Source organism: Zeus faber (assembly GCF_960531495.2).
Source record: "Zeus faber genome assembly, chromosome: 13".
In the NCBI taxonomy this organism is placed as follows: Eukaryota; Metazoa; Chordata; class Actinopteri; order Zeiformes; family Zeidae; genus Zeus; species Zeus faber.
The window spans coordinates 23,652,817-23,679,651 of record NC_137198.1 but is presented as its reverse complement, the minus strand read 5'-3'; the positions used below and the strand labels follow the sequence as shown (position 1 = coordinate 23,679,651).

General features: G+C 43.1%; 1 protein-coding gene across 1 annotated transcript in view; it reads right to left on the bottom strand.

The window, feature by feature from the left end:
- The window catches only part of nol10 (nucleolar protein 10), a gene marked incomplete at its 3' end in the record, with an annotated part of 30,868 nt that extends 4,061 nt beyond the window's left edge, over positions 1-26,807 (bottom strand). The window contains exons 1-14 of the mRNA XM_080012069.1: positions 26,717-26,807; positions 26,564-26,609; positions 23,909-24,007; positions 23,751-23,828; positions 23,607-23,644; positions 22,343-22,479; positions 20,267-20,332; positions 19,878-19,938; positions 19,703-19,788; positions 19,228-19,306; positions 18,898-19,047; positions 18,615-18,681; positions 11,055-11,107; positions 9,579-9,705 (exon numbers count right to left, since the gene is read on the bottom strand). Coding sequence (XP_079868195.1) covers positions 9,579-9,705; positions 11,055-11,107; positions 18,615-18,681; positions 18,898-19,047; positions 19,228-19,306; positions 19,703-19,788; positions 19,878-19,938; positions 20,267-20,332; positions 22,343-22,479; positions 23,607-23,644; positions 23,751-23,828; positions 23,909-24,007; positions 26,564-26,609; positions 26,717-26,782 — 1,153 coding nt within the window. The 5' untranslated portion in view covers positions 26,783-26,807. The remainder of the gene's footprint in view (positions 1-9,578; positions 9,706-11,054; positions 11,108-18,614; positions 18,682-18,897; positions 19,048-19,227; positions 19,307-19,702; positions 19,789-19,877; positions 19,939-20,266; positions 20,333-22,342; positions 22,480-23,606; positions 23,645-23,750; positions 23,829-23,908; positions 24,008-26,563; positions 26,610-26,716) is intronic.
- Positions 26,808-26,835: the final 28 nt, after the last annotated feature.

The window sequence follows — 26,835 nt, the reverse complement described above, 5'->3', positions numbered from 1 at the left end:
GGTCTACTCAGACGAAGGGTGCATATGTAACATGCTTCTGTAAATGTTAAAAAGTGAAAGTAAATAAGTCTTGTATCGGGAGTAAACTCACATGACCACTCCAAGAGTTTACTTAACAATCTTCACCTGGCATTTCATTAAACCATGTGAGCATGTTAAATGCGTGTCTTCCCTGGGAGATGAAGCTAGAACGGTTTGTGGCGTTGGATAACTCGCACACAGGAATGTATGGCAGTTGCTGCAGCGCAGTGAAGGCGTGTGTGTGTGTGTGTGTGTTCAGATAGCCAGCATGGAGTATAAATGAGGGAAGACGGAAGAAGAAAGAATGATAAATGTTTGGGTGAATGGGTTGAAGTGAAAGAGTGCACAGAGAGAAAGGGAAAGGCCACCCTGAGAGGGGGGTTGTGGGTGGGGGGTAGGGACCATTCATTACCCACAGTCCTCTCTGCCTTGTCCTCCTGTGACTGTGTCAGGGTTGCATAACGGAGCCACATTGCACAGCTGCTGTAAGCCAAGCTCTGCCCCCTCTACCTCCCCTCCTGAGGGCTGCCGTTTTCCCTCCCACCGGTTATATGAGCTCTTTACTGCTGAGCCCACATTCCATTGTTCATTCAAGCCTTCCAGTGTTAACCCTTCCCAGCACCCCAACCCCCAGGGGTCAAAGGCCATGGACTTCGCAGAATGTCTGGAAAAGAAAGGCGCCCTAGGGCGGCCAAACCTCGCCGTCCCTTTCAGGAGAGAGAGCAAGCAGACAGAGTGCTACTATCCTCACATTTCCATTTTGGTGCTCCAGGCTGCGAAGGGATGGCTATGGTAAAGACGTTATCAATAGAAGTGGTCGACCGATTAATCAGTCAGCTGATTAAGTGGGCATTTTGAGATAATTGCGCATTTTGAGATAATCCGCAACAGCCGATGCCAGCGCTCACCAGGCCGAAAAAAATAAATAAATAAAAATAAAAGTCTGCTGACTAGCGAGGTCAAAAATATGCATTTTCCTATACATATTAACTCGGAATATTTGAAACTGTTTTAATACTCATTTTCTGCACTATTGATGTACCGGTACCAGCAGCGCTTCTCTCCAACAGAGACACACCGCTGCAGTGTCCACATAGCACCGCCTCCCCTCACTCACTCGCTGTCTTCACTGTCTCATTCGCTCCAGTTTCTTATGGTGTTAGCTCATTAAAGATGGCAGTTTCGGTTCAAGGCTTGACAGTAACGGTTGCCCGGTTGTCCTCGGCAACCAGATTGAGTCAATTGACAACCATTTTGTGGCATCTGGGTGCAGACAACATGGCGGACGTCCACAAGAAGCACATCCGCCGTCCGACAGGACATGCCTGATCTGTCGAAAGATCACGTCACGTCAGCAGCGGAAGTTTGCACGAACATCTGTGTTGCGAATGTGCGTAGTCCACTTGCGGAAAGGCGAGAAGAAGATGGCAACTTCACAGCGGTAAGGTACAAAGTCTTTTATTAAGTTTGTTTGCTTTTCTAAGGTTTTATTCAATGTTTTCTATATGGAAGAATCCAGCCAATGTAGGCAACTCTCTCTTTCAACGGGTCTGACCAAAACTAACCATATGTTGGGTCTGTCCGGGAAACCAGCTCATAATGTAGGCTGTGCTATGTGTTACTGGTTAAAGTCACTTTGAAATAACAATCTAGAGTGGCCCAATATAATAATAAAAAATAACAATTTAATATATATATATATATAAATATATATATATGGGGATGGTGTGGTTTGAGCAGCCACACCTGTCCTAGGTCTAGGTATTCGGGGACCCAGGATCAGAGTGGCTGCATACCTGTTGTTCATCGGTTGGTCTAACAAGCAACAGGTAAAACCCCCATCCCCCCACACACACTCAAGAGAGGAAGCTTATTCCACCTAGCCCACTCTCCACGATGCACTGTTTTCTCAACCCCATCGTCTGTGTCTCTGTGGCGGAGGGCCCTGAAACTGCCACTATATATACATATACATATATAATTAACGATGGATACATTGTGGGGCATATCACAGACAGACTAGGAAGCTGTTCCAACACATGGGAGCATAAAAACAGAAAGCTGCTTTTCCAGCTTCAGTATTAATTCTTGGAATCTGCAGAAGGCCAGTGGCAGAGAACCTGAGAGTCCTGACTGACCCATAGCTGACAAGCATGTTGGAAATATAATTCACAAAATCAGTTCACAAAAATCAGTTTGTATGCAGACGATATCCTGTTGTACATACGGAACCCAATATCATCCCTACCGGAGGTGTTCAATCTTATATCTAAATTCTCAGCTATCTCAGTCTATTTAGTAAATTGGACTAAAACCACAGTCTTACCACTCATTGGGGGGGGACTGCAATGCTGCAACCCAGAAACTTCACGTAATCATCACAAAGGGCAATATTAGATACCTTGGTATTGATATCTCTCCCAATCTATCAGATTTGTTTACCCTTAACTTCACTCCATTGCTCAAATCCATTGAAGAAGACCTCATTCAATGGAACAACCCACCCATTTCACTAATTGGTAGGATATGAATATACTTCCAAAAATAAACTATATTTTTTCAATGATCCCAGTGCAACCAACAGTACAGTGGTTTAATACTCTTGACGCAATAGTCAACACATTTTATTGGAAATACAAGAAACCGAGAATTAAACTAGCAACACTACAGAAAAACAAAGACTATGGAGGCCTAACAGCCCCAAACTTTAGATACGACTATCTAGCAAACCATCTCCAATTTATACTTAAATGGTTACAACCAGAGCAAAATTTGGTCCATGGATGGAGAGACATTGAACAATCTGAATGTCAGGAGTTATCATTATCCGATCTCCCATTCCTTACTGAATCTATAAGGAAAGAATCGCAATTGTGGCGCCGCCCCCTTGCGGCCGCCTGCGCGAGCACCGCGTGTCGATTACGCAGATCTGAGTATTTTTCGAGCTTATAGAGCTTGTGCGTAATCACCGGGTGTCATGACATTTCACTGCATATATGTACGACCGTATGTGTGTGTACGTGACAAATAATCTCTTGAACTTGAACTTGAACATGAACATAATTGCTTTAAAAACCCATTTATCGCAACAACTCTGTCAGCCTGGTGGAAATTCCTCAAACTCAGTGGTCACACTCTATCTCCAAACAAATTCACGGCAATCTTGCACAACTGAGATTTCTTGGTTAAAAACAGACCAATAATCTTTAGGTCTTGGAAAAGACAAGGAATTACCCATCTGGAACACATTTTTGAAAACAATTCAACCTTATCTTTACCTACAAGGAAATGGGAAAGAGACCTTGCTGTTCCCACCGATATCAACCTGTGGAACTTTATTTGCAACACCTTCTCTATGACCCGCAACTCCAAAATGCAACTCATCCAATATAAGATTTTGCACAGAGCCCATATCACGGAACACAAAATGTTCAAAATGGGTTTTGTGGATGAAGACATTTGCTCTCACTGTTCCCTTGATACCGGAGATGACTACTTTCATGCCTTCTGGCTCTGCCCACCTATCCTAGCATTCTGGACCAACATCACCAAGAAGCTATCAACCCTTCTGGGTCGCAGCATTCCATTCTCCCCGTCTATATGTCTTCTCGGTGACCTCTCCTCAGTCGACCCACCACTGAAACACCACCAACCCATCTTGATCGCCTTAACAATAGCCAAGAAAGAAATATTACTCAATTGGAAAAAGAGAGATAATCTCACCACATCCCAATGGTTGCAGTTATTAATAGATTACATCTCAATGGAAAAACTATTGGCAATATCCCAAAACAATGTTGATTCATTTAATGAAATATGGGCTACTTTATCACTGACATAACTCCATCATTTAATACTTGAGTCTTCCTAAGTCAGTGCAATGTCGTTGTGCTTTGGGGCATGTGGGGGTCCTCCTGGTCTGCCGGGGCTCCGCGGTTGGTTGGGCTGGTTAGGCGGTTAGGGCTGGTTCTGTCTGGTCCTGTCAACCTGAGACCTGAGCCTGGCTGTCTGTGCTAGGCGCAGGGCTCACCATGTGGCCTCCTTCGTATGGGGGTGGGTCTGCGTGGTTGCTCCCCGGCGCCCCTGGATCGATCCGGTCGCGACTCGCCTATCTCTCCCAGTGCCAAAACGTATACTCAGCACATACACCACACAATAGACCGAGGGCTTGCGGGATGGGCAGGGTGCAGGCTATGTGGGTGGGAATGCGGCGGGTAAGTGCCATCTTGCCTGTCACGCTCCTGTCCAAGTGTGCTTCTCGTCCGTCCCAAAATTTTAATCCCACTCACATTAGCTCAGAACACATACACTGGCACACCAATCCTACTCCAACAACACTCCATTGGACTAGGTTCTGCGGGACAGGGGGGGGGTGGGGTGGTGGTGTAACATTGAGGTGCCCCGCGCTGGACACTGCTACGTTGTCGGTCTGTCGCCGCTGGGCCGTGATCCGGGCGCACGGTCCGTGCCTTGCGCCCGTGACTCGGGTTCTGTGCTGGCGGCTGTGTCTTGTGCCTGTACCCGGGGGTTGGTTGTATGTGTGCGCCCCTGGGGTGCGGGGTCTCCTCGTGCTCCCTGGGATTGGGTCATGCTCCTCTGGGCTGGGCGTGGGGGTTGCTCCATGGCCCTCTGGGGGCCTGGGGGTCTTCTGTGGCCGCAGGGCAGGGTACCCGGGGATTTCCTGCAGCCGAGGGGTGTCCACGGGGCTGTGGAGTCGGGGCCCCTTCCGCTGATTGGAGGCGCCGCGATATAATACCGACCTTCTACACCACTACCAATGGGGATAAGTCATGTACACTCACCGGTGGACATCTTGCGCGCACGCACGCACGCGCACACACACACACACACACACACACACACACACACACACACACACACACACACACACACACACACACACACACACACACACACACACACACACACACACACACACACACACACACACACACACACACCTTCAAGTGCACCCCAGCACCCTCCTGGTTGCATTCCTCTCCTTTCCTCCCTCATTTGCTGCCATAATTATAACAGGAAGAGGCCACGTGACCAGTTGTAGTTCCAATTTTCCTGAATCTAATTCATTGTTTTTCAATACATGTTGTCATCCAATGTTCATGTTTTTGTGTCAATGTTGTTTGTTTCTGTGTTTATTTGTCTCACCGTGGTGATTCTCCCCCTCTTGGAGTAGTGATCAGTTGTTTATAGACCCAAACATGATAAATTGTTCTCCAAAGAGGGGGGTTGGTGGTGGCTCGCTATAAACAAAAACTGTGCTCTTGTCATCCTACAGGTCATCCACAGGACAGAGTTATTGCAGTTCTTGATGATTAAAGAATTAATAAAGAGTTTCACTGCAGGTTGAGAAGTTGAACTCCACTTGCAGACTAACTGTCCTGAATGCAATGGCATACAAATACTCTGTGTTGTATGTCCAGCATGCTGACAGCACAGGTTTAAAAAATAAAAAAATAAAAAAATAAATAGAGAGTGAGAGGCCAGTGAGAGCTTCGGAAACCATCAGATATATTATTAGTGGATAAGTAAGAGTGTAATTGTTTGTGAACTATCTGTTCAATAATTTTACTGAGAAGGGGGAGGCCATTATAGGGTTAGTGTGGTGAATCCTTTACCCCTATGGAAAAAAAGTGCTATCTAGGACAGCACAAGGAATGACTGGATCATTTGCTAACTGTTTTTCAGATTATCATCAAAATCCTGGAGGCCCAAGGACAAACCCAGTACCAAGCAGAGGTTTTAACCCTTGAAGAAAAGAATAGTTATTGCACTGCAAGTAACTTGTTTGATAAAATGAATAAATAAATGGATAACAGTGAGCTGTAGTGACGTGTGATGACTCATGTAAGACTCCTCTCTCCATGCACATGTGTGAGGAATAAAGACTTGCAAACACATCTGAATCAACGGATCAATCCAGGTTACTGAGGGGATCATTTTTCCCTGACCTGATAATCTTTTTGGCCCTTCTTCTTGACCTGAATGTATAGAGGTCCTGAAGGGTGGACAGGTTACAGACAGGCTAGTCCCAAAAACATAAAGCTTGGCCCCAAACATAAAAGACATCTGTTTGTTTTAACATATTAGCTGTGTTAATTAATAATTATAATTAATTCATTTAGATTTTTGACAACAGAGGATGCATTAAAAATGCGAAGGTTCACAGTCTTTCACCAGTAGCTCACAGGGTCTTCCAGTGCCTATTCACATTGTTTATCAGAAATAACACATTAATTTGATTGAAATATTACATAGTTATGACGGTAAATTGGCTTTTTAAATATATTTCTAACGAGTAAATGTGGCATATTATTTTAAAAACTGTGTGCTAACTTAGGATAGATAAGCTAAACCTTTATTAATCCCCTGGGAGAAATTCAGGTGTGATAGCAGCAAAAGCAATGAGAATAAAAGACAGTTGAGGTACAAGTAAGAGAAAGAGTCCAGAGCTGAACCAAGATAAGAGGAATAAAAATATAAATTTGAAAAAATAAAGATAAAATTAGATAAAACACTGAGCTGCTCCTCGATCCTTATGGAGTGAATGAGTGAACATCGATCAGCCACAACATTAAAACCACTGAAAGGTGACGTGAATAACATTGCTCATCATCACAATGGCACATCTCAAGAGGTGGGATATATTAGGCAGCAAGTGAACAGTCAGTTCTTGAAGTTGATGTTTTGGAAGCAGGAGAAATGGGCAAGCGTAAGGATCTGAGCAACTTTGACAAGGGACAAATTGTGATGACTAGATGGATCGAGCATCTCCAAAACCGCAGGTCTAGTGGGGTGTTTCCAGTATGCAGTGGTTAGTACCTACCAAAAGTGGTCCAAGGAAGGACAACCGGTGAACCGGCGACAGGCTCATGGGCGCCCAAGGCTCAGGTGTAGCCCGCCTGGTCCGATCCCACAGAAGAGCTACTGTAGCACAAATTACTGAAAAAGTTGATGCTGCTGTGATAGAAAGGTGTCAGAACACACAGTGCATCACAGCTTGCTGTGTATGGGGCTGCGTAGTTGCAGTCCGATCAGGGTGCCCATGCTGACCCCTGTCCACCACTGAAAGCACCTACAATCGGCACGGGTCTAATCCGATGGAGCGTCTGAGGGATATGCTGGAAAAACAAGCCCGATCCATGGGGGCCCCACCTCACAACTTATAGGACTCAAAGGATCTGCTGCTAACGTCTTGGTACCAGATACTACAGGACACCTTCAGAGGTCTTGTGGAGTCCATGCCTCGATGGGTCAGAGCTGTTTCAGCGCACGATGGGGAGCTACACAATATTTGTAGTTATTAGTGGTGGTTTTAATGTTGTAGCTGATCAGTATATGTACAGTCTATCGATTAATGTCAACATGTACATATGTACAGTCTGTAAATAACAGACTGTCTATCAATCTCGGTCTATCATTAAATATAATATATATAAATGTACATATACAAATATGAATGAATATATGAATGAATAATTATATATGTCTATGTGTAATTGCACTAGAGTCCCTGCAGGATTCAGTAGTTAACGAGGACTTCATGGAGAACAAAACAAACACAAAGACCAACTTTTGCTCCTCATGTGACCTATCTCCTGTCGACCGTGGACATCCACGTCCGCCATATTTTGTCTGCATCTAGCTATACTTGGTCCCCCTGGCAACCACTTCAACATCAAAAATAGGGACAACAAACAGCAAAACGTGCACCTCAAAATAAATAAACTTGATGGATAAGTGATATTTAAATACTGCTGTTACAGTCGGAACCAGACGTGCACATGCGTTGACTCACGTGTGCACAGATGCGCACAGGCAACTGTTTTAGAGGCGACGGCGACGCAAATTAGGTTGACTGGGGGTAAAAAGTTAGAATAACCCGTCAACTAGGGCCGTCCCTGACTCAAGATTTTCCTAGTTGACTATGAGTCTTCAGTTCAAGCAATTAGTCGACTAATCGTTGGAATACCAGCCCAAAAACCAGTCCAATACCAGGAGTGGAATAGGCCCATGCCAAATCGTATATATACTGCTTTTAAAGCCTAACAGCATTGTTATCATTGCTATCACAACACTTCAAAAGTAGCCCAATTCCAAACACAACAGACCTGGCAACCCTGACGCTGCGCCTTCCCAGTCCCTGGCCCCCTGGGGCTCGGACGCACTGCACCGTCGGGGCATTTAAAATACGATTTGGTTATCGAGGAATGTGATTAATGGTTTCAAATGGCTCTTATAATATACTTAGAATATAATATTTTTTACAATATACGCAATATTTTTTATAATATACACAATATTTCCTTTGAACTTTTAGACTACTCCACTTCATGTGGCATGCACGCATGAAGCGAGCCGCCAGCTCATCGGAAGCCTTAATTATTCTTCTGAATGTCACGGAACAACCAGCAAGGAGGATGAACATTTATTTTGGTTAAAATTTGTTTCAGATTAAAAGCCTTCTAGCATTAACGGGTGCAGCAATATAGGTTTTATGGTTAATTTTGAAACTCCTGAATGGAATTTTCTTTTTCCTACGACTAACCGACCAATTAAAAACTTGGTTGTCTAAAGCTGCTTTAACACATGCACTCTGGCCAATGTCCCGATAATGTTCAGACCTGATTATCCAGACATTGCCCTTTCACACGTGTAGCAAAACTGAACCAAGATGGCGGACGAGGCAACAGACTTATCAGTAGTTGGGCTTTTTAAAATTTGCCTTTATACTCCGTGTATTTGGACTTAAGTCGCAATATAAAATATAATAATAAAGAGAGCAGAAAGGAGTACGCAGCAGCTCCACTCCATGCACGAAGATCCGCACGAAGGTAAATAACTCGCGCATGATAGAGACATCATCAAAACGGGACACGCCCACTCGCTCGCTGTGAATGACCGGAAAATGACTCGCTCTTTTCACACATACCACTCAGTCCGACATTAGGGGGACTTTGTATTTGGGTGTTGGCAGGATAATGTCCGGGTCAAATGATTCGAAGTCTTGGGAAGCCCGACTGAAGCTCCAGGATGGATCAGGTATGCCGGAGGTAATGTTTGCTCTATTAACATATTATAGGCTTAATATTATTATAGGCAAATTTAACACTGTGTTCATGATCTGCTTATGTTTGGCAAAGGTCATTGGTTACACAGCTTATTTTTAAGCCATCAATGCAGCTTATTATTAATATAAGTTATCATCCTCTCCGCCTCTCCCTGTGTTAAGTTTGCTTTAAGATTTAAATATAGCGAGCGAACAAAAATTTCAACGCAAATAGAGAATCCAGACCGCCTGCTGCGCCATCTGACCGAAGCCGACCGCGCCAATATGCCTTTCCCAGCGCCTCAGCTGTTTAGGGCTTTTGCGGTGCAATCTTCGCCTCAAACTAAAATAATTACTGAGGACTAAATTAAGGTCCAAGCAAAGACAAAGTGTGTGACTAGTGTTATCGCGCTGTGATATCATCGCAAGTGTTATGGCTCTTTCTCAATGAATATTACATATATTACACACACGCTGGACCAGTCCATACCCAGGTTTTCCAGGTCCTTCCGGGTGACAAACTTGTAGTCATCGTACACGGTGCTCTCCGGGCTCTCCTCCAGCTCCTCTGTCAGGTTGTCCAGGAAGGAGCACCAGCGCGGCGCGGGGCCGAGGGCCTGAACACACACACACACACACACACACACACACACGAACACACGAACACTTCAGCGCAAAGCCTGGTTTGGACGTAGACTGTCGGCCGATCAATGAAGAAATTAAATCTGTCGCGTATTCGCGAAAAAAACCCCCGAAATAACTCTGGCTGGGCGGGCCTGAAGACGCATAAGAGCAAAGCCCCCCCCAAAGCTCACTTTGATGCTCCTGAACGACACCTAAAGAGTTGGTCTTGATACAAAGACACAAATTCTGTGTAGTATGAACCTCGGCGGTGGTCACCACCGGACGGCGGCTGTGCTTTCGGCGTTCCTCGTGGATTAGGGTTCAGAGTCAGCTGCAGCCAAATCGTCCCGCTGACAGAGGCCGAAGTTGGAACGTCTACCCATTTTCGGTTGAAAAATAGATTTGTCTGTTCATGTCTCGCCTCCCGGGTGTGGCCGCCAACTTGTGAAACTGAACGTTCCGATTCCTCTTCCCACGTACGGCGGCCATATTTGGGCGGGAACCGGAAAAAAAACACCGCCAGACTGTACATAAAGTCCAAATACTATTTCAACAGTTTCCAAGTATTCCATTTCACCGAGATCCATTGGATAAAAGGCCTACCTAAATTATCACTGCACCAGGTGCTCTTAACCTTATTTTGGCCCACGACCCCGTTTTTATAGGTCCCCAAAGCTGCCTGACATCAGCAATTAGACAGCGTGACAAATTTTCTTAGTCTTTTATACTTTCATTATCATTTTGGAGTCTTCACCGCTAATTTTATGGGTCACATTTAGGCCTATAAGCAACAGCGAAATAAGAATCCACGGATTTATTCGGCAATTGTTTTAATGTAAATTTAGAGCATGGAAAGAGTGTTATGTAGAAATTCTGACGTAATTAGATTCAGCTCAGATTCTTACTTAAAATGATACCAATCAAGAAAAAACTCAAACCGAGAGTCGAGAAAGGGAGGAAATGTGCAGTTTTGAAAGTTCGAGGCCTTTTGACAGGACTTACCCCTGTTGCCAAAACAGTATTACGAGGGGATAAGTCCCTTAGATATGTCCACATCACCTCCAAGATATGTTCACATTCCACATCGTCTCTGAGAAATGCCCACATTCACCGTCAGAGTGTACCCCCCTTCTAAAAAATGTTAACCCCCTAAAGAAGTTTAGTTTACCAGCTACACAGGCCTTCCCGGTAGTAATCCTGTGCAAATACGAGCCAGAGAGAACCGGAACGACCAGAAGAATAAAAATCGATTTGAGTTCCCATTTAAGACCTATTTGACCTATATTGACCGTGCCATTGCGGCTAAAGAATGTAGAACGCCAGTGACTTTGCTAGGACTCACCGGGATGTAGAAGGTGTTCATCTTGGGGTCCTCGTTGGCAGTGAAGATCATACCTGCGGATCAACGACAAGAAGGGCAGATTTAAACGTTGTCGCCAGTGTGTATGTGTGGATTACCTAGTTTAAAAGATGTCATATGAACATCTGTAAACAATAACAGCACCTATTGGATACACAGTATAAGTCATTATCAGAATTGTCAAATATAAAGGCCCTTTCCCACTTGCACCGAAAGCTGTAAATCCACTGGCAATGTTCCATATTGCTGTAATGTGGGAACAGAAGCTGGTGTCGATGTTACTTTAAGTCGTTCTGTAAATTTCCCCACTCGCGACCGAGTATCATCTCTGGAAAAATGCCGGTACGGCCATAGATGACTGTGTTGTGTCCAGTTCAGCATCCAACACTCTTTTTATGTTCCTTTTAATTTATCGAATGTGTGTTTCTGATTCAAATAGATCACGAAAATACATTACAGGTACTACTCACTTAACGACCTACCTGTTTAACAACCGTTCGGAGACGACCAGCTCTCTGACCAGTCTGTATTGTACAATACCAGCGCATTTCAGCGTCAGCATCTCATCGTGCATCACCCTTTATATACTATATACACTATATATACACTGTATACATCTCATCTCATCACTTTTCTTAGTCTTGTTACTGCAGTCTGTCAGTATTCACTACAGTAGCATTCACAATGGCCACGCCCCTTTACCGTGAAATAACACGGGTCCTCGCTTATCCACCAATTTACTTAACGACCTGGTCTTAGGAACAAAACTTGCTCGTCGAGTCAGGAGTACCTGTACTTGTCTTGCAAACTTGTTGAACTGTGATGATTTTTCATGGCCGATTACGATTGCCCGATTTTTTGCAAATGACTGCCGGTAAAATATTTGTGCAGTATTTCAACAGAAATGTAAATTTTTTATAAAAATGTTGTGAGCATACGTCCACATACATCCTCTTTGTGGGCACAAGTGAATGAGCTTCATCTGTGCGCCGCTCCGTGCGCTCTGCTTTTCTGTCTGTCGCTCTGCACCGGGTGACTTCTAATGGACTGTCCCTCTTTTTCCACAATACTGTATTCAATTTCCCAGACCCTTGTATCGATACATTATTCATGTTTTAAACAGATTTAAAATGTCTTTAAATTTCCCTCAAATCCCTGTGATCAAATTGCCTATGACCTCTGCTCCTCCAGATGTTGCTGTAGGCCAGGGCCACTAGGCTAGTTGTCTCCTGGCACCCAATTGCAATTTTTCAGAAGCGTGCATGGCGGAAAATTATGAGCAGCGGGGTCGGTGGTGCTTTTTATTTGTTAAGATTTGCGTAGTTGAAAACCCCAGCTTCGGGCATATGGCATTGGAATGGAAATTTTGAATTAAATAGTTTTAACTCAATTTGTCCGCATAGTTATCAATGTAATGTGATACATCTTAGACTACCCAGGTGGTACACAGCAAGTTAAATTTATAGCTATTCTAAGTAAATTATGTAGAGTAATGTATCGCAATATGTATTCTATCGTGAGGTCTTAGCCAATACCAAGCCTTAGCGAATAGGGAAACTCACTTGCGGTGCCAGAAAGGTTATACCTGTAATTTACCGGGAACTGTGTGAAAGGGGCTGTTGTCTATGGAGCTACTGTAAAATGTTTGCATACAAAATCGAATGTCCTAATTATCTTATTACAAGGCAGAATAGTTGGTAGAACTAAAGTGAATATAATTTATTGCAGAAAATTTCTGGAAATGTTTTATGTATGCAATTTTAAGTTTTGACATATCCCTTTTCCTAACGGTGATATTTGCCCTAATGGTGATATGAGGGAGAACCACTTATATGACTTAAACAAGGTTCATTCTGGCATTACAAAACAAAATTGAAGGACTTTCAAGTACTTTTGTAAGCACAATTTTTTTTTTTTTTTCATTTTTAAGGAAAATATAATACCGAATTAAACCAATGTTCAAAAAATGAAACAACTGTCCAATGCGTGTAAACACCTGCAGTACAAGGAAGCTTTTCCTGTGTTGCTTAAATTGTATGTAACAGCCCTGGTAATTGGTGTGTCTTCAGCATCATGTGAGAAGTTCCTTCTACACACTGTCACGAGTTCTAACCCCCTATCATAGCACCATGTTACATGAAAGAAAGAGGAATTTGGTGATCTTGGCCCATGGCAAATCAACAACAAATACCTAAGACGGATAAATTTGTGTTGGATGTACCTAAAAGTGTAAAAAAAAAAAAAAAAAAGAGAATGAAAAGTTTTATAAAATGTTATGATTTTGCCCTGTTGGATTATACACTGACCAGCCACAACATTAAAACCACTGACAGGTGAAGTGAATAACACGGATCATCTTGTTGCAATGGCACCTGTCAAGAGGTGGGATATATTAGGCAGCAAGTGAACAGTCAGTTCTTAAAGTTGATGTGTTGGAAGCAGGAAAAATTGGCGTAGTGTAAAGTGTAAGAATCGGAGCCACTTTGCCAAAAGCCAAATTGTGATGGCTAGACGACTGGATCAGAGCATCTCCAGAATGGCAGGTCTAGTGGGGTGTTCCCGGTATGCAGTGGTTAGTACCTACCAAGTGGTCCGAGGAAGGACAACCGGTGAACCGGCGACAGGATCATGGGCGCCCAAGGCTCCTTGATGCATGTGGGTAGTGAAGTCTAGACCGTCTGGTCTGATCCCACAGAACAGCTACTGTAGCACAAATTGCTGAAAAAGTTAATTGTGCTATGATAGAAAGGTGTCAGAACACACAGTGCATCACAGCTTGTGTATGGAGCTGTGTAGCCGCACAGCCGTTGACTAGTTGTCAACTAGTGCATGGCTGGTGGCACCCTGGAAGCAGGAGTGGGAGTCGGCTGGGCCATCACTTATGCACGTATGCATTCAGGACCCAGGAGATGGTGTTGAAGGAGAACATCTACCACACCGGCAATGAACCCTTGCTGAACTGCCTGCGAACCGGAGTTGGCCGCTTCAAGTCATCTTTGAAGAAATGGGGCTTGGCAGACAGCGCAGCATGTGAATGTGGTGAGCCAGAGCAGACTGCCAAACACATAACTACCACCTGTCCTCTGTACAAACCACCATCAGAGATCGGCCTCTTCCAAGTGGGACCAGAGATGAGGGCGTGGCTGTAAGACACTCAGTTGGACATCTGAGGATGATACACGAGAAGAAGAAGAAGCCACCCAGCTTGAGAACTCTCTTTTGTTCCTCACCAAACCTCGCAGTTTTTACAGTGTTACATTATTTTTTTACAGTGTTACACAGTGCATTGCACTGCTGCCTCACAGCAAGAAGGTCCTGGGTTCGATTCCCGCCTGGGGCGCTGTTGGCGCCGTGCTCTGGCGGGTTATCTCCCAATTAGGGGCCTTTCTGTGTGGAGTTTGCATGTTCCCCCCGTGCTCACATGGGATTTCCTCCACCTTACAAAATCTTCCTCCATCCACCAAAAACATCCCATCCCATATCCCACCATTGTCTGAGCAGCGATGGACATTTGGAACCAGGTCCCCGAGCGTGTCGTCGAATGCTGCCCACTGCTCCTGGATGTACCCCCGGAGGAAGGGATGCCAGGATGGGTTAAATGCAGAGAACCCATTTTACCGGCCACCATCCAAAGCGCGTGTGTGGCTTGTCGTGTGACAAATAAAAAAATCTTCTTCTTCTGACTAAGTTAGTTTAGTCAGATTATTTCGATTTGACACTAAACCACAACAAAGAGAAGCAAACAGAAGCCATCGCCCTTCAACCCAGAAGTCGTCAAAGAGTTTAACCAGTTTGCCTGGACTGACTCTGTGAGGGTAAACCTCATGGCCACCATTCAAAGCGTGTGCGTGTGCGTGTGTGTGGCGTGTCGTGACAAATAAAAAATCTTCTTCTTCTGACTAAGTTAGTTTAGTCAGATTATTTCGATGTGACACTAAACCACAACAAAGAGAAGCAAACAGAAGCCATCGCCCTTCAACCCAGAAGTCGTCAAAGAGTTTAACCAGTTTGCCTGGACTGACTCTGTGAGGGTAAACCTCATGGCCACCATTCAAAGCGTGTGCGTGTGCGTGTGTGTGGCGTGTCGTGACAAATAAAAAATCTTCTTCTTCTGACTAAGTTGGTTTAGTCAGATTATTTCGATGTGACACTAAACCACAACAAAGAGAAGCAAACAGAAGCCATCGCCCTTCAACCCAGAAGTCGTCAAAGAGTTTAACCAGTTTGCCTGGACTGACTCTGTGAGGGTAAACCTCATGGCCACCATTCAAAGCGTGTGCGTGTGTGTGGCGTGTCGTGACAAATAAAAAATCTTCTTCTTCTGACTAAGTTAGTTTAGTCAGATTATTTCGATGTGACACTAAACCACAACAAAGAGAAGCAAACAGAAGCCATCGCCCTTCAACCCAGAAGTCGTCAAAGAGTTTAACCAGTTTGCCTGGACTGACTCTGTGAGGGTAAACCTCATGGCCACCATTCAAAGCGTGTGCGTGTGCGTGTGTGTGGCGTGTCGTGACAAATAAAAAATCTTCTTCTTCTGACTAAGTTGGTTTAGTCAGATTATTTCGATGTGACACTAAACCACAACAAAGAGAAGCAAACAGAAGCCATCGCCCTTCAACCCAGAAGTCGTCAAAGAGTTTAACCAGTTTGCCTGGACTGACTCTGTGAGGGTAAACCTCATGGCCACCATTCAAAGCGTGTGCGTGTGTGTGGCGTGTCGTGACAAATAAAAAATCTTCTTCTTCTGACTAAGTTAGTTTAGTCAGATTATTTCGATGTGACACTAAACCACAACAAAGAGAAGCAAACAGAAGCCATCGCCCTTCAACCCAGAAGTCGTCAAAGAGTTTAACCAGTTTGCCTGGACTGACTCTGTGAGGGTAAACCTCATGGCCACCATTCAAAGCGTGTGCGTGTGTGTGGCGTGTCGTGACAAATAAAAAAATCTTCTTCTTCTGACTAAGTTAGTTTAGTCAGATTATTTCGATGTGACACTAAACCACAACAAAGAGAAGCAAACAGAAGCCATCGCCCTTCAACCCAGAAGTCGTCAAAGAGTTGAACTAGTTTGCCCGGACCGACTTCGTGAGAGTAAAGCTCACGGCCCTTGAAGCGCTTGAACTCCGTCCAAATGGCAGACCGCAGATGTCCACTAGGCGCGACTGAAAATCACCGGCAGAAGGGGTGAGCTGCAGCAACCACTCACTGACTCCACCCAGCCCAACAACTCGACCATCCATAAGGCTCTCAAATCTGCTTATGATAAGGGTTGATGTCGAATTGAATTGATAATATTTTTAGAGAAGTAAACAGCCCGTAGTGTGTGCCTTGTTTTATTACTTTAATGAAAGAGTCACAGAACTTATTACCTCATAATTGTTTCCGAGTTAAAGTGTCACCATTTTTAATTGTGCCCCATAAACAAATATAATTTTATACAATAATTCAATGATAATAAACCATATCTTGCTCCATAAATTGATCCCCATTTTAATTTAATTCTTAACCTCACCCTAACGCTACATTAGGGTAAATCAATCGATACCTCCACTGGCTCAAATGATAGGATTGCAGCAAACTTAGAAATGCTGCTTTAGTAACTCCCAATTTCCCTGCTTCAAATTGTTCTTAAAAATTCTTCTTTTGCATTTCACCCATTCAAACACCCCATACACAAGCACGCAGGCCTTCCCCTACCCCTTCCCCTACCATCCCCAGGCCTGGTGGTCTAGTGATCTAAAGGTTGCTGGTTCGATCCCAGGCTCCTCCTGCTAGCATGCTGTAGTGTCCTTGAGCAAGACACTTAACCCCTAATTGCTCCTGATGGCTGCGTCCGGTGTTTGAACAATTGTAAGTCGCTTTGGATAAAAGCGTCTGCTTAATGTAATGTAATGTAAAAGGCCCAATGGCAGGAGCTCGCATCTGATCTAGACTCTGACAACCCTCCGGTTTCCAGCCGTCATTTTTGCCCACCTATTATTTCTACCTAGTAGGATAGTAATTATTTTACTAATAATAGTAAAATAGTACTAATAGTAAAATTTACTAATAATTACTTACTTAATTATAAGGTATTACGCAAACACACACACACACACACACACGGCATAATGTATGTCGTTAAAGCGATTCTGCAAAATCATCATTACTTTACAATTGGAATAACAAAACAATGTGGAATATCACAGGTTTTCAATGATCGTGGGTAGGTTTTCTCAAGCACTTCAGCACAAAAGGGGCTATTTCCAAGGTATTCCGGTACTTAAATTCCAAGGATGAAATTCAAACACTTCAATCATCTCCAGGACCTGCTAAGAACCCTGTTAGTATGTTTTTTTTAATGCAGCCACTTGAAGCCAAATCAGTGTTCAATTGGGGCACCTGGTTCAAATGCAGGCATAATATTACACCTGTTGCCTACCCTTTGCGATTTTTCCGGATGAAATCTGTGACATATCAAGAACTAATACTACCAATATAAATTTTTTTACCAAATGATTTCTTCAAACAGGGTTACATCACAGCTCGCTTCAACGAATACCGGAACGAGTCCTAATTTCTCATACTCTCATCTAGACGTCCAAATGAATGGCGATTTTCAAGCCAATTTTCACATATTAGTCATGGTCGTACTGGCTACAGGACTTTGAAAATTGATAAAGATCTCATCTTATTACGGATGGCTTTGTTTTTATAATGTCAAAGGGAAAAGTCGCCGTGATAACAGACACTTGTCTTAAAGTGGTGGTTGTGGCATTTTTTTTCCGAGATTACGAAGGTTAATTGAGGAAACACCCCAAGCCGGCAGGACTGGGCGGGAGCATATTTGTAATGTCACACCTCGTTTTTTAACAAGCCGCGAGTGAAGGATCATTTGAAGAGTTTGCGACTGGTGCAGCCGAGTTGACGAAGGGATGCCTCATGTTTGCTTTCACCAATATAAATAATTTGACAGAATTAAACGATTCCTGGGAGAATTCCATTTGTGACTAAGCATCCAAGCGACTCTTCTGACTCTCATTGCAAGTCCTTTCCTTGCCCTTGACTCGCCAGGCGTTTTGAGTCGTAAGACCAAAGGACTCTTTTTATAGTGACTCGCCAACCGACTCTTAAAAAAAGTTGAACCTTCCGTCGCTTAATAGTCATGACTTTCGTAGTCAAACTTATGCTGTTGGACCTAATATTCTGTCTGGAACTGATGCATTTACAGAATTAGAGCAGCCTCCCAATTTTGATCTTGCAACACAAGAGCTCAGTGGTTGAAAAAGTCTGTTTTAATAGACTATGAAATCTACGATATTAATAACTATTAATAGAGTAGTCCAGCAGAACTTAGTGGACGTGCACATTATTAGCGGCAAACTTTTCCAATAAGGAAATAGATTCCAGGCTTGGGCAAAACTAAGGCTAAACACAGTCAATGTTCTGCCATCTAAAGAATAAATGCAGACATTTAACAACATCTATTTGGCCTATCATCTTTATTAGGCCTGTAGTGGGGCTCAGGTTGTTAGGCCGGAGCCACATTTCAGCTCTCACCTGAATGAGGATAGATGCACACGTCGTTGATGTCAGCCGGAGGTTCGATGGAGGAAAACATCTTGCCCTGTGGTAAAGGAGATATTTAAAAAACGATGTATTTAACACACATAAAAGTGTATTCCAAGCTGTGGAGCGACAAAGCTGTCCCCAAGCATGAAGATAAGTGGTTATTTTAGTTTTCTGCAGCACTAGTTCTAACACAGTCTCGTGAGGTCAGTTCACAGAGGAAAAAAAAAAACAATGCAGTGGGCTTCTTTCGTTGGCACTTATTGGGTCTTACAGTGTCCTTGTTCCACATCTTGATGATCTTGGAGTCGGCAGACACCACCAGGTCCAGCGGCTTGTGAAAGTTGAGCGACTTGATCGGCAAGTTGTAGTAGTGGTCCTTGACCACCAGGGGGCGGCTCGAGCGCAGGTCGTACATCAGCACCTTCAGAGAAGGACCACAATGAAGCTCAGGAAATGGGTTGGATACAAGCATCAGATGAGCGGTTCGCTCGGCCTCCCGTCAGAGCTGGAATTGGAACGAGCTGAACCTACCAATCTAAAGTGTAAATAAATAAATAAGGTACAAAAAATGACAAACCGGGTCAAATGTTTCTGGGCGTACCTGTCCAGTGCTGGTGCCCACCGCCAGTGTGAGGCCGTCGTTGAATTTGAGAGCGCTGATTGAGGGTAAGCACTGCACTCTGTTGACAGGACAATAAGTGAGAGATCTTCCAGTAGAGGAGACGGCGGACGATGATGTCATGTCGTGTTCAATTACACCTCATTGGACAAAGCTGTATGGATTTCATAGGTATACACATGAGGTAAACAACACAAAAAATATCGTAAAATAATTATTAACAATTATTAAGTTTTGTGATTCTGCAATATCATTATTATTTCTCTTCCTCCGAAGAGATGATGATACGTTGCGGCGATAACCTCAAAGACTGCTTTGCTACTGTCGCCATCTGGTGTTCAAACAACGTTATTATTATTCTTTTTTTTTTTTAACAGTTTACACACGCGGTACCCCAACATTCTGTTTATTCAATGAGATCGAAAAAGACAATTGCTGCGGAGAGCACTTGACTCACTCTGTTCCCTCCGTCACACTGCTGAGGGCGCAGTCCAGCAGGCCCACCCGGTGCCTCACCCGCGGGTCCCAGCACTCGACTTTACCCTGTACACGCACGCACACGCCTTTACTCAACCTCAAACGAGTAAAAACATCCCTATCGTACCCCCCCTCCTAGTGCGGACGCCACTCACCTCGATACCCCCCGTGGCAAACAGGTGGTGCACAGGGTTGATGTGGCACACGTTGTGCTCCCTGACCCAAAAAAGAAATGAATACAAAAGGAAAGAAGAGGGAAGACATTTTAGAACTAGCATGAGTGGATAGTCCACACGAGCAAATGTGCACGACCGCCAGGCGAGTTCATCTCTCTGTCATCGCCCCGTAGTGGACAGCCCTTCCCATCTGAGAGTAAACGCCATCATACGACAAAAACGTCTGCAGGAATCTCAAGCCACAGAATTCATTTAGCGATCTGTTACGGGCGTGTGACCTTAAATATTAAAGTTATCAAGCCTCATACACAAAATCGACATCAGCCAAACACAACAAATACTTTTGTAAGAAAGGAAAATATACCCACACGGCATCTGTCTGAAGTGAGTTGAGGAAGCGTCCTTGTTCCAGGTTGAGTCTGTATATCTCCGAGCTGAGAAGGACGAGAAGAATTAACAGTTAATTAAAGAATATTTGATTTTCATCCTTATTCCCTACTGGATGGCGAAGGCGTGTGAACGGGGAAAAGTAGCATTTTCAAGTTAAACCGGGCGGTTCTTCCGATAGACGAGAAAGGCGGCCATCGAGGGCGCCTATCTCTCCTATAGGGGGAGAGCGATCAAAATGCGCATTTTGCGCACCTGTCTCACGATGTGCGCGACAGCGATGGGGTGCCCGCGATTTATTTTGGATGTAGGTCATTTTATTTTACATCTGCTTAGGAACGATACCGTGCATAATGGAGACACTTCCTCCAAGACCCTCTCCCCGATCACCCCCTCTCCCTGCGTTACGTGCAGAAAATAATCGTCACAAGCCTACGAGTCGTGCCCCGTTCCTCCGTGCCCACACTGGTTCTAGTTGTTTTTATTTGGAGGAACGGGGCACGGCGGTCGTTATCCTGTAATTGTTATACTGTTATCTAACTGAAAAACCCCCCCCAAAAAAACGAAAAAACAAACAAAAAAAAAAAAAAAAAAAACACGACTCGTCAATTTTCAGGGGCAGCCCTAGATGATCGCAACTAGTAATCATAATAGATACGAATTTAAGGCAAACATTTCATATCTCAACCACGGAGCCGCAAAGGATTCAAAGACATAATTGTCCAAATTGTTTCCAGTAACATCCCAATAGTTACTTGTAAAAATTGGAATAGTTACTAGTATCTAATAAATAAGTACTAGTAACTTATCCATTTTGACAAGTAAAACTAAAAGTTACTAGAAACTGTTGGACTAGCAACCAGTAACTACAATATAAGTGGAGATGCACCGATCCACTGTTTTTCAGTTCTGTAACCGATACCAGAGCTCTTTTTTCCTATTATTATTGTTGTTTAAGGCTGCAGATATTCCTCTATAATCTATATTGTTCTTTATTCTTTTTAAAACTCTAATATATAATTTTTAAAAATTTGTACAGGGGGGGCCAGCTTTATGCATGGTTCCGCAGCTCCGATCAGAGTGATCTTTCCTCCGAACAAAGCAAATAACTCTAGATGTATTTAATTGACTCCTTTCCTTCTGCTGTTCCACTACGGAGCAGATCGCACATCGCTCCTGAAAAGATTCCCGCCCGCGTTCTCACGGTCCGGTGGCAAATGCCCCGTGGCCCGGCACGGTCCGTCAGCTGGTGGTTGGGAACCTCTGCACTAGAGGACATTCCATCGGTGATGGTCGGGTTAATTTCCCACTTTCATCGGCACATCCGTGGATTTAATGGACATTGTGGTGAAAGGTGCACTGCACTATCCCTTGTACACACAGTGACTCTCTGGAGGAGAGGGAAACGCTTGCTGCATTCAAGCGTTTTCCACCAGCACGGACTTCACACAAGTTACCGGGAATATTTATCTCGAATGTCCGTTCACTGTGCAACAAACTGGATTAACTTATATTGAAGTTTATTGCTCATCACATGTAAATTGATTTCAAATTCAAATATATAAAATAATAAAATAATAATAACAATAAAATAAAATTTAAAAAAAATTAAAATACACAACGGAATGGCAAGTTCAGGATTTCAGCAATAGTGGTTTTTTTTTCTAATATTCATATTCTATTCGAATTTGGTTCCTGCAGCCCTACAACACAGCTGAATGGCTGCTGTGCAGTGACATTTGCTCAACTCCAACTACCAGCTCCTATTTGCGCATTGCGCTTTATAGGTAAATTATTTGCAGAGCTGAATTCTCAAGGATTAAATTAACTAAATAAAATGGCGGGCTCATGGTCCAGCACAAGCTGTAGAATGGAATTTGGATCAGCACGTGGATCGGTGCAGCAGTCCTATATCTGATGAGTGAATGACGTCAGTATCGGCACCCGGTACCGATATTTGATCGGACCCATCTCTAAATATAAGTACTAGTAACTTTTAAAAAGTGATTAGTTTGTCCTATGGATTAAATGTTAAAACAGCTTGCCATAGCTCTTACCTCGCCCCTACGAAATAGAGGTCGCAGGAGGGATAGTGGTAGGCGAAGTCCCTTCCGAACTTGGGGATGCGAGTCTTGTAGTAGTGTCCGTGCTGCGAGTGGAACTCCACGTAACGGTCGATGTGCAGCAGCACCAGCTTCACACAGATATATGAAGGGGTCATTTCAAAAGAGACACAGATGGGTCGTAGCAACAAGATAACAGAAATCCAATAGAACCGTGTACATTTTAAAGTCTAATCGATGAAACTGACAGTAATAAATAGGATGGCAGATGCCAAATCTAGCATAATGGTAATAAAGCTTTAACCGCAGTGTGGTAATGTTCCGTACAGAAATTCAGTTGTACTGTCCCCAATTTGGATCAGTACAGGTGAGGAATGTGCAACGCAGAAACTTTACTTCTAGGTTATTCTAGGTTAGTGTATATTGCCATTAATTCTTGCTTTTTGCTTATTTATAGGCTTATTTGAGTGTTTTTTGTAAATTCTAGGTTTACGCTTACCGTCCATCAGTAGGTTATTGTTATACTGGTACTCCTCACTTAGCGGCCGAATTCCGTTCCTAGGACCAGGTCGTAAAGCTAATTGGTGGATAAGCGAGGACCCGTGTTATTTCACGGTAAGGGGGGCGTGGCCATTGTGAACGCTAGTGTAGTGAATACTGACAGACTGTAGGAACAAGAATTAGAACGCTGATGAGATGTATACAGTGTATATATTATATATAGTATATACAGTGTATATAGTATATATAGTAAATATAGTATATAAAGTATGTATAGTAAATACAGTGTATACAAGCGTCAAGAACTATTCTTTTTAAAGGACTCACAATTTCAATGTGATCTTAATGAATTAAAATATAATATAATCTTAGTCTCTTTGCCTATAATTTACATTAGTATATCTATATTAACATTATTAATCTCATTGTCATCTACTATTATAAGTGTCTATCTCCAACGTGCTGGATTGAATTAACATTTCCCTGGCATCATCTGTCGTAAAAGCCATTCTGGAAAATTATTATTACGTTATTGTTGCGATTTGAATAACAAAACCTGGGGGAATGTCACAGGTTTTCAATTTTTGTGTTTTTTCCAAGGACTTTTCAAGCACCTCGGCACATGAGAGGATATTTTCAGGGCATTGCTGTACTTCAATTTCCGAGGACAAAGTTGAAGCACTTCAAGCACCTCGAGAACCTCTATTGTCTCGAACAAACCAGAATAGAAGAAAATAAAACAAAGTTATTGATCTACCTTTGAATAGTCATCGGACAGGATGTCGAACGCCACAACTTTGGGGGAGAGAGAGAGAGAGAAAACAAATGCGTCAGGTACGATCTGTGACAATGGCCGAGATGTGGAGCTTGCAGGTGATGCGTTATCCGCCAGCCAACTCACCGTCAGAGTCCAAGCAGCGCTCAAATTTCAACGACAGCTGGTAGGTGTCATAGCAGCGGATCCTGGGTTTGTAGGTGCCTGAGATGTGCAGAGAGAGAGGTCAGAAAAGGGCAAGATGACTCGTGCCACACACACACACCGCCCAATGCCGGTCGTACCCGCTGCGAGGATGAACTGGCCGTCCCTGGACACCTTGACAGCGGTGGCCACCGTGGGCATCTCAAAGTCCTGGATGAGCTCGATTCTACGTTGGATGTCTGAACAAAAGAGGAAAATACAATGTGTCAACAAACGCTTTAAATTGTATAGATTATTCATTTATTAATCCCGGGTGGGAAATTGCAGTATTACAGTAGCTCACATCAAAATAATAAGCAATAGTAATTGTAAGGTAATAATAAAATAATATGAAAGAAGAATCAATATGCAATAAACCTAAAAATGAACTAAAAAGTAGAAAAATGGAAATATAGAATGAACCTAAATGTTAAGTCAAAATTTGGGAAAAATGGGCAAGAAACAATAAACTTACAAATAAGTTTAAAATGGTGATACAGTGGGGCAAAAAAGTATTTAGTCAGCCACCAATTGTGCGAGTTCTCCCACTTGAAAAGATGAGAGAGGCCTGTAATTTTCATCATAGGTACACTTCGACTATGAGAGACAGAATGGGGGGAAAGAATCCAGGAAATCACATTGTAGGATTTTTAATGTTTTAATTGGTAAATTCCTCTGTAAAATAAGTATTTGGTCACCTACAAACAAGCAAGATTTCTGGCTTTCACAGACCTGTAACTTTTGCTTTAAGAGGCTCCTCTGTCCTCCACTCCTTACCTGTATTAATGGCACCTGTTTGAAGTCGTCATCAGTATAAAAGACACCTGTCCACAACCTCAAACAGTCACACTCCAAACTCCACTATGGCCAAGACCAAGGAGCTTTCAAAGGACACCAGAAACAAAACTGTAGACCTGCACCAGGCTGGGAAGACTGAATCTGCAATAGGTAAGCAGCTTGTTGTGAAGAAATCAACTGTGGGAGCAATTATTAGAAAATGGAAGACATACAAGACCACTGATAATCTCCCTCGATCTGGGGCTCCACGCAAGATCTCACCCCGTGGGGTCAAAATGATCACAAGAACGGTGAGCAAACATCCCAGAACCACACGGGGGGACCTAGTGAATGATCTGCAGAGAGCTGGGACCAAAGTAACAAAGGCTACCATCAGTAACACACTACGCCGCCAGGGACTCAAATGCTGCAGTGCCAGACGTGTCCCCCTGCTTAAGCCAGTACATGTCCAGGCCCATCTGAAGTTTGCTAGAGAGCATTTGGATGATCCAGAAGAGGATTGGGAGAATGTCATATGGTCAGATGAAACCAAAATAGAACCTTTTTGGTAAAAACTCAACTTGTCATGTTTGGAGGAGAAAGAAAGCTGAGTTGCATCCAAAGAACACCTTACCTACTGTGAAGCATGGGGGTGGAAACATCATGCTTTGGGGCTGTTTTTCTGCAAAGGGACCAGGACGACTGATCCGTGTAAAGGAAAGAATGAATGGGGCCATGTATCGTGAGATTTTGAGTGAAAACCTCCTTCCATCAGCAAGGGCATTGAAGATGAAACGTGGCTGGGTCTTTCAGCATGACAATGATCCCAAACACACCGCCAGGGCAACGAAGGAGTGGCTTCGTAAGAAGCATTTCAAGGTCCTGGAGTGGCCTAGCCAGTCTCCAGAACTCCACCCCATAGAAAATCTTTGGAGGGAGTTGAAAGTCTGTGTTGCCCAGCGACAGCCCCAAAACATCACTGCTCTAGAGCAGATCTGCATGGAGGAATGGGCCAAAATACCAGCAACAGTGTGTGAAAACCTTGTGAAGACTTACAGAAAACGTTTGACCTCTGTCATTGCAAACAAAGGGTATATAACAAAGTATTGAGATTAACTTTTGTTATTGACCAAATACTTATTTTCCACCATCATTTGCAAATAAATTCTTTAAAAATCAGACAATGTGATTGTCTGGATTTTTTTTCCTCATTTTGTCTCTCATAGTTGAGGTATACCTATGATGAAAATAACAGGCCCCTCATCATTTTAAGTGGGAGAACTTGCACAATTGGTGGCTGACTTAATACTTTTTTGCCCCACTGTGTGTGTGTGTGTGTGTGTGTGTGTGTGTGTGTGTGTATGTATGTATGTATGTATGTGCATATATATATATATATATATATATATATATATATATATATATATATATATATATATATATATATATACACACACACTTTATTCTTCCCTGGAGGGAAATTGCAATGTTACAGTGGCTCACATCAAAACAATAGGACTATTAAAGTAATAAGGAATGAAAAACTCAATAAGTAAAACCTAAACAATTACCCAAAAAGTAGAAACATTTTGGAAATATTTATATAAATATAAAATTTGCCAAAAGAAATGTAACCTTTAACATAGGTAAACAGATACAATACATCTAAAAACTTGCAAAAAAAACTGACATCATACAAGAAACCTAAATATTACGTTTAAAATTTTAACCAAAAAGTACATAAAATATAAATGGGGGAAAAAATGATTAAATGAATCGAAAAATGTACTTAAACTGAAAATGGCCATACACAATAAACTTAATAACAAAAAAATGGAAAATAATGGTAATATACAGTTTAATGGACACAATTATTTTCAATGAACCGCCGTATGCATAATATTTTAGTTCCCATTATAACTTCATGGTGTGTCGTGTCCGACTAAATGGATTTGAAGGTGCAGCTCACAGAGACTCACCAACATCTTTCTTTTGCAGCTGTCTCTTCTTCCGATCTGAGAGCCACTGCGGGGTGACAACGTTTATCACGCGTTAACGTCGGTCTAGCAAAAGCGCGTTTAGCCCGTTTCAAACTAGTTCAGTCCCAATCGGATTAAATGTGTACATCTTACCTCCGGTAGAGATTTCCCGTAGCTTAAATTATAGATCTTAACGTCGTTCACGCTTGACACCTGCATTTTAAATAATGAGTGACTTTCTGGTCGCACATGGCACTGGGGACGCTCAGCTC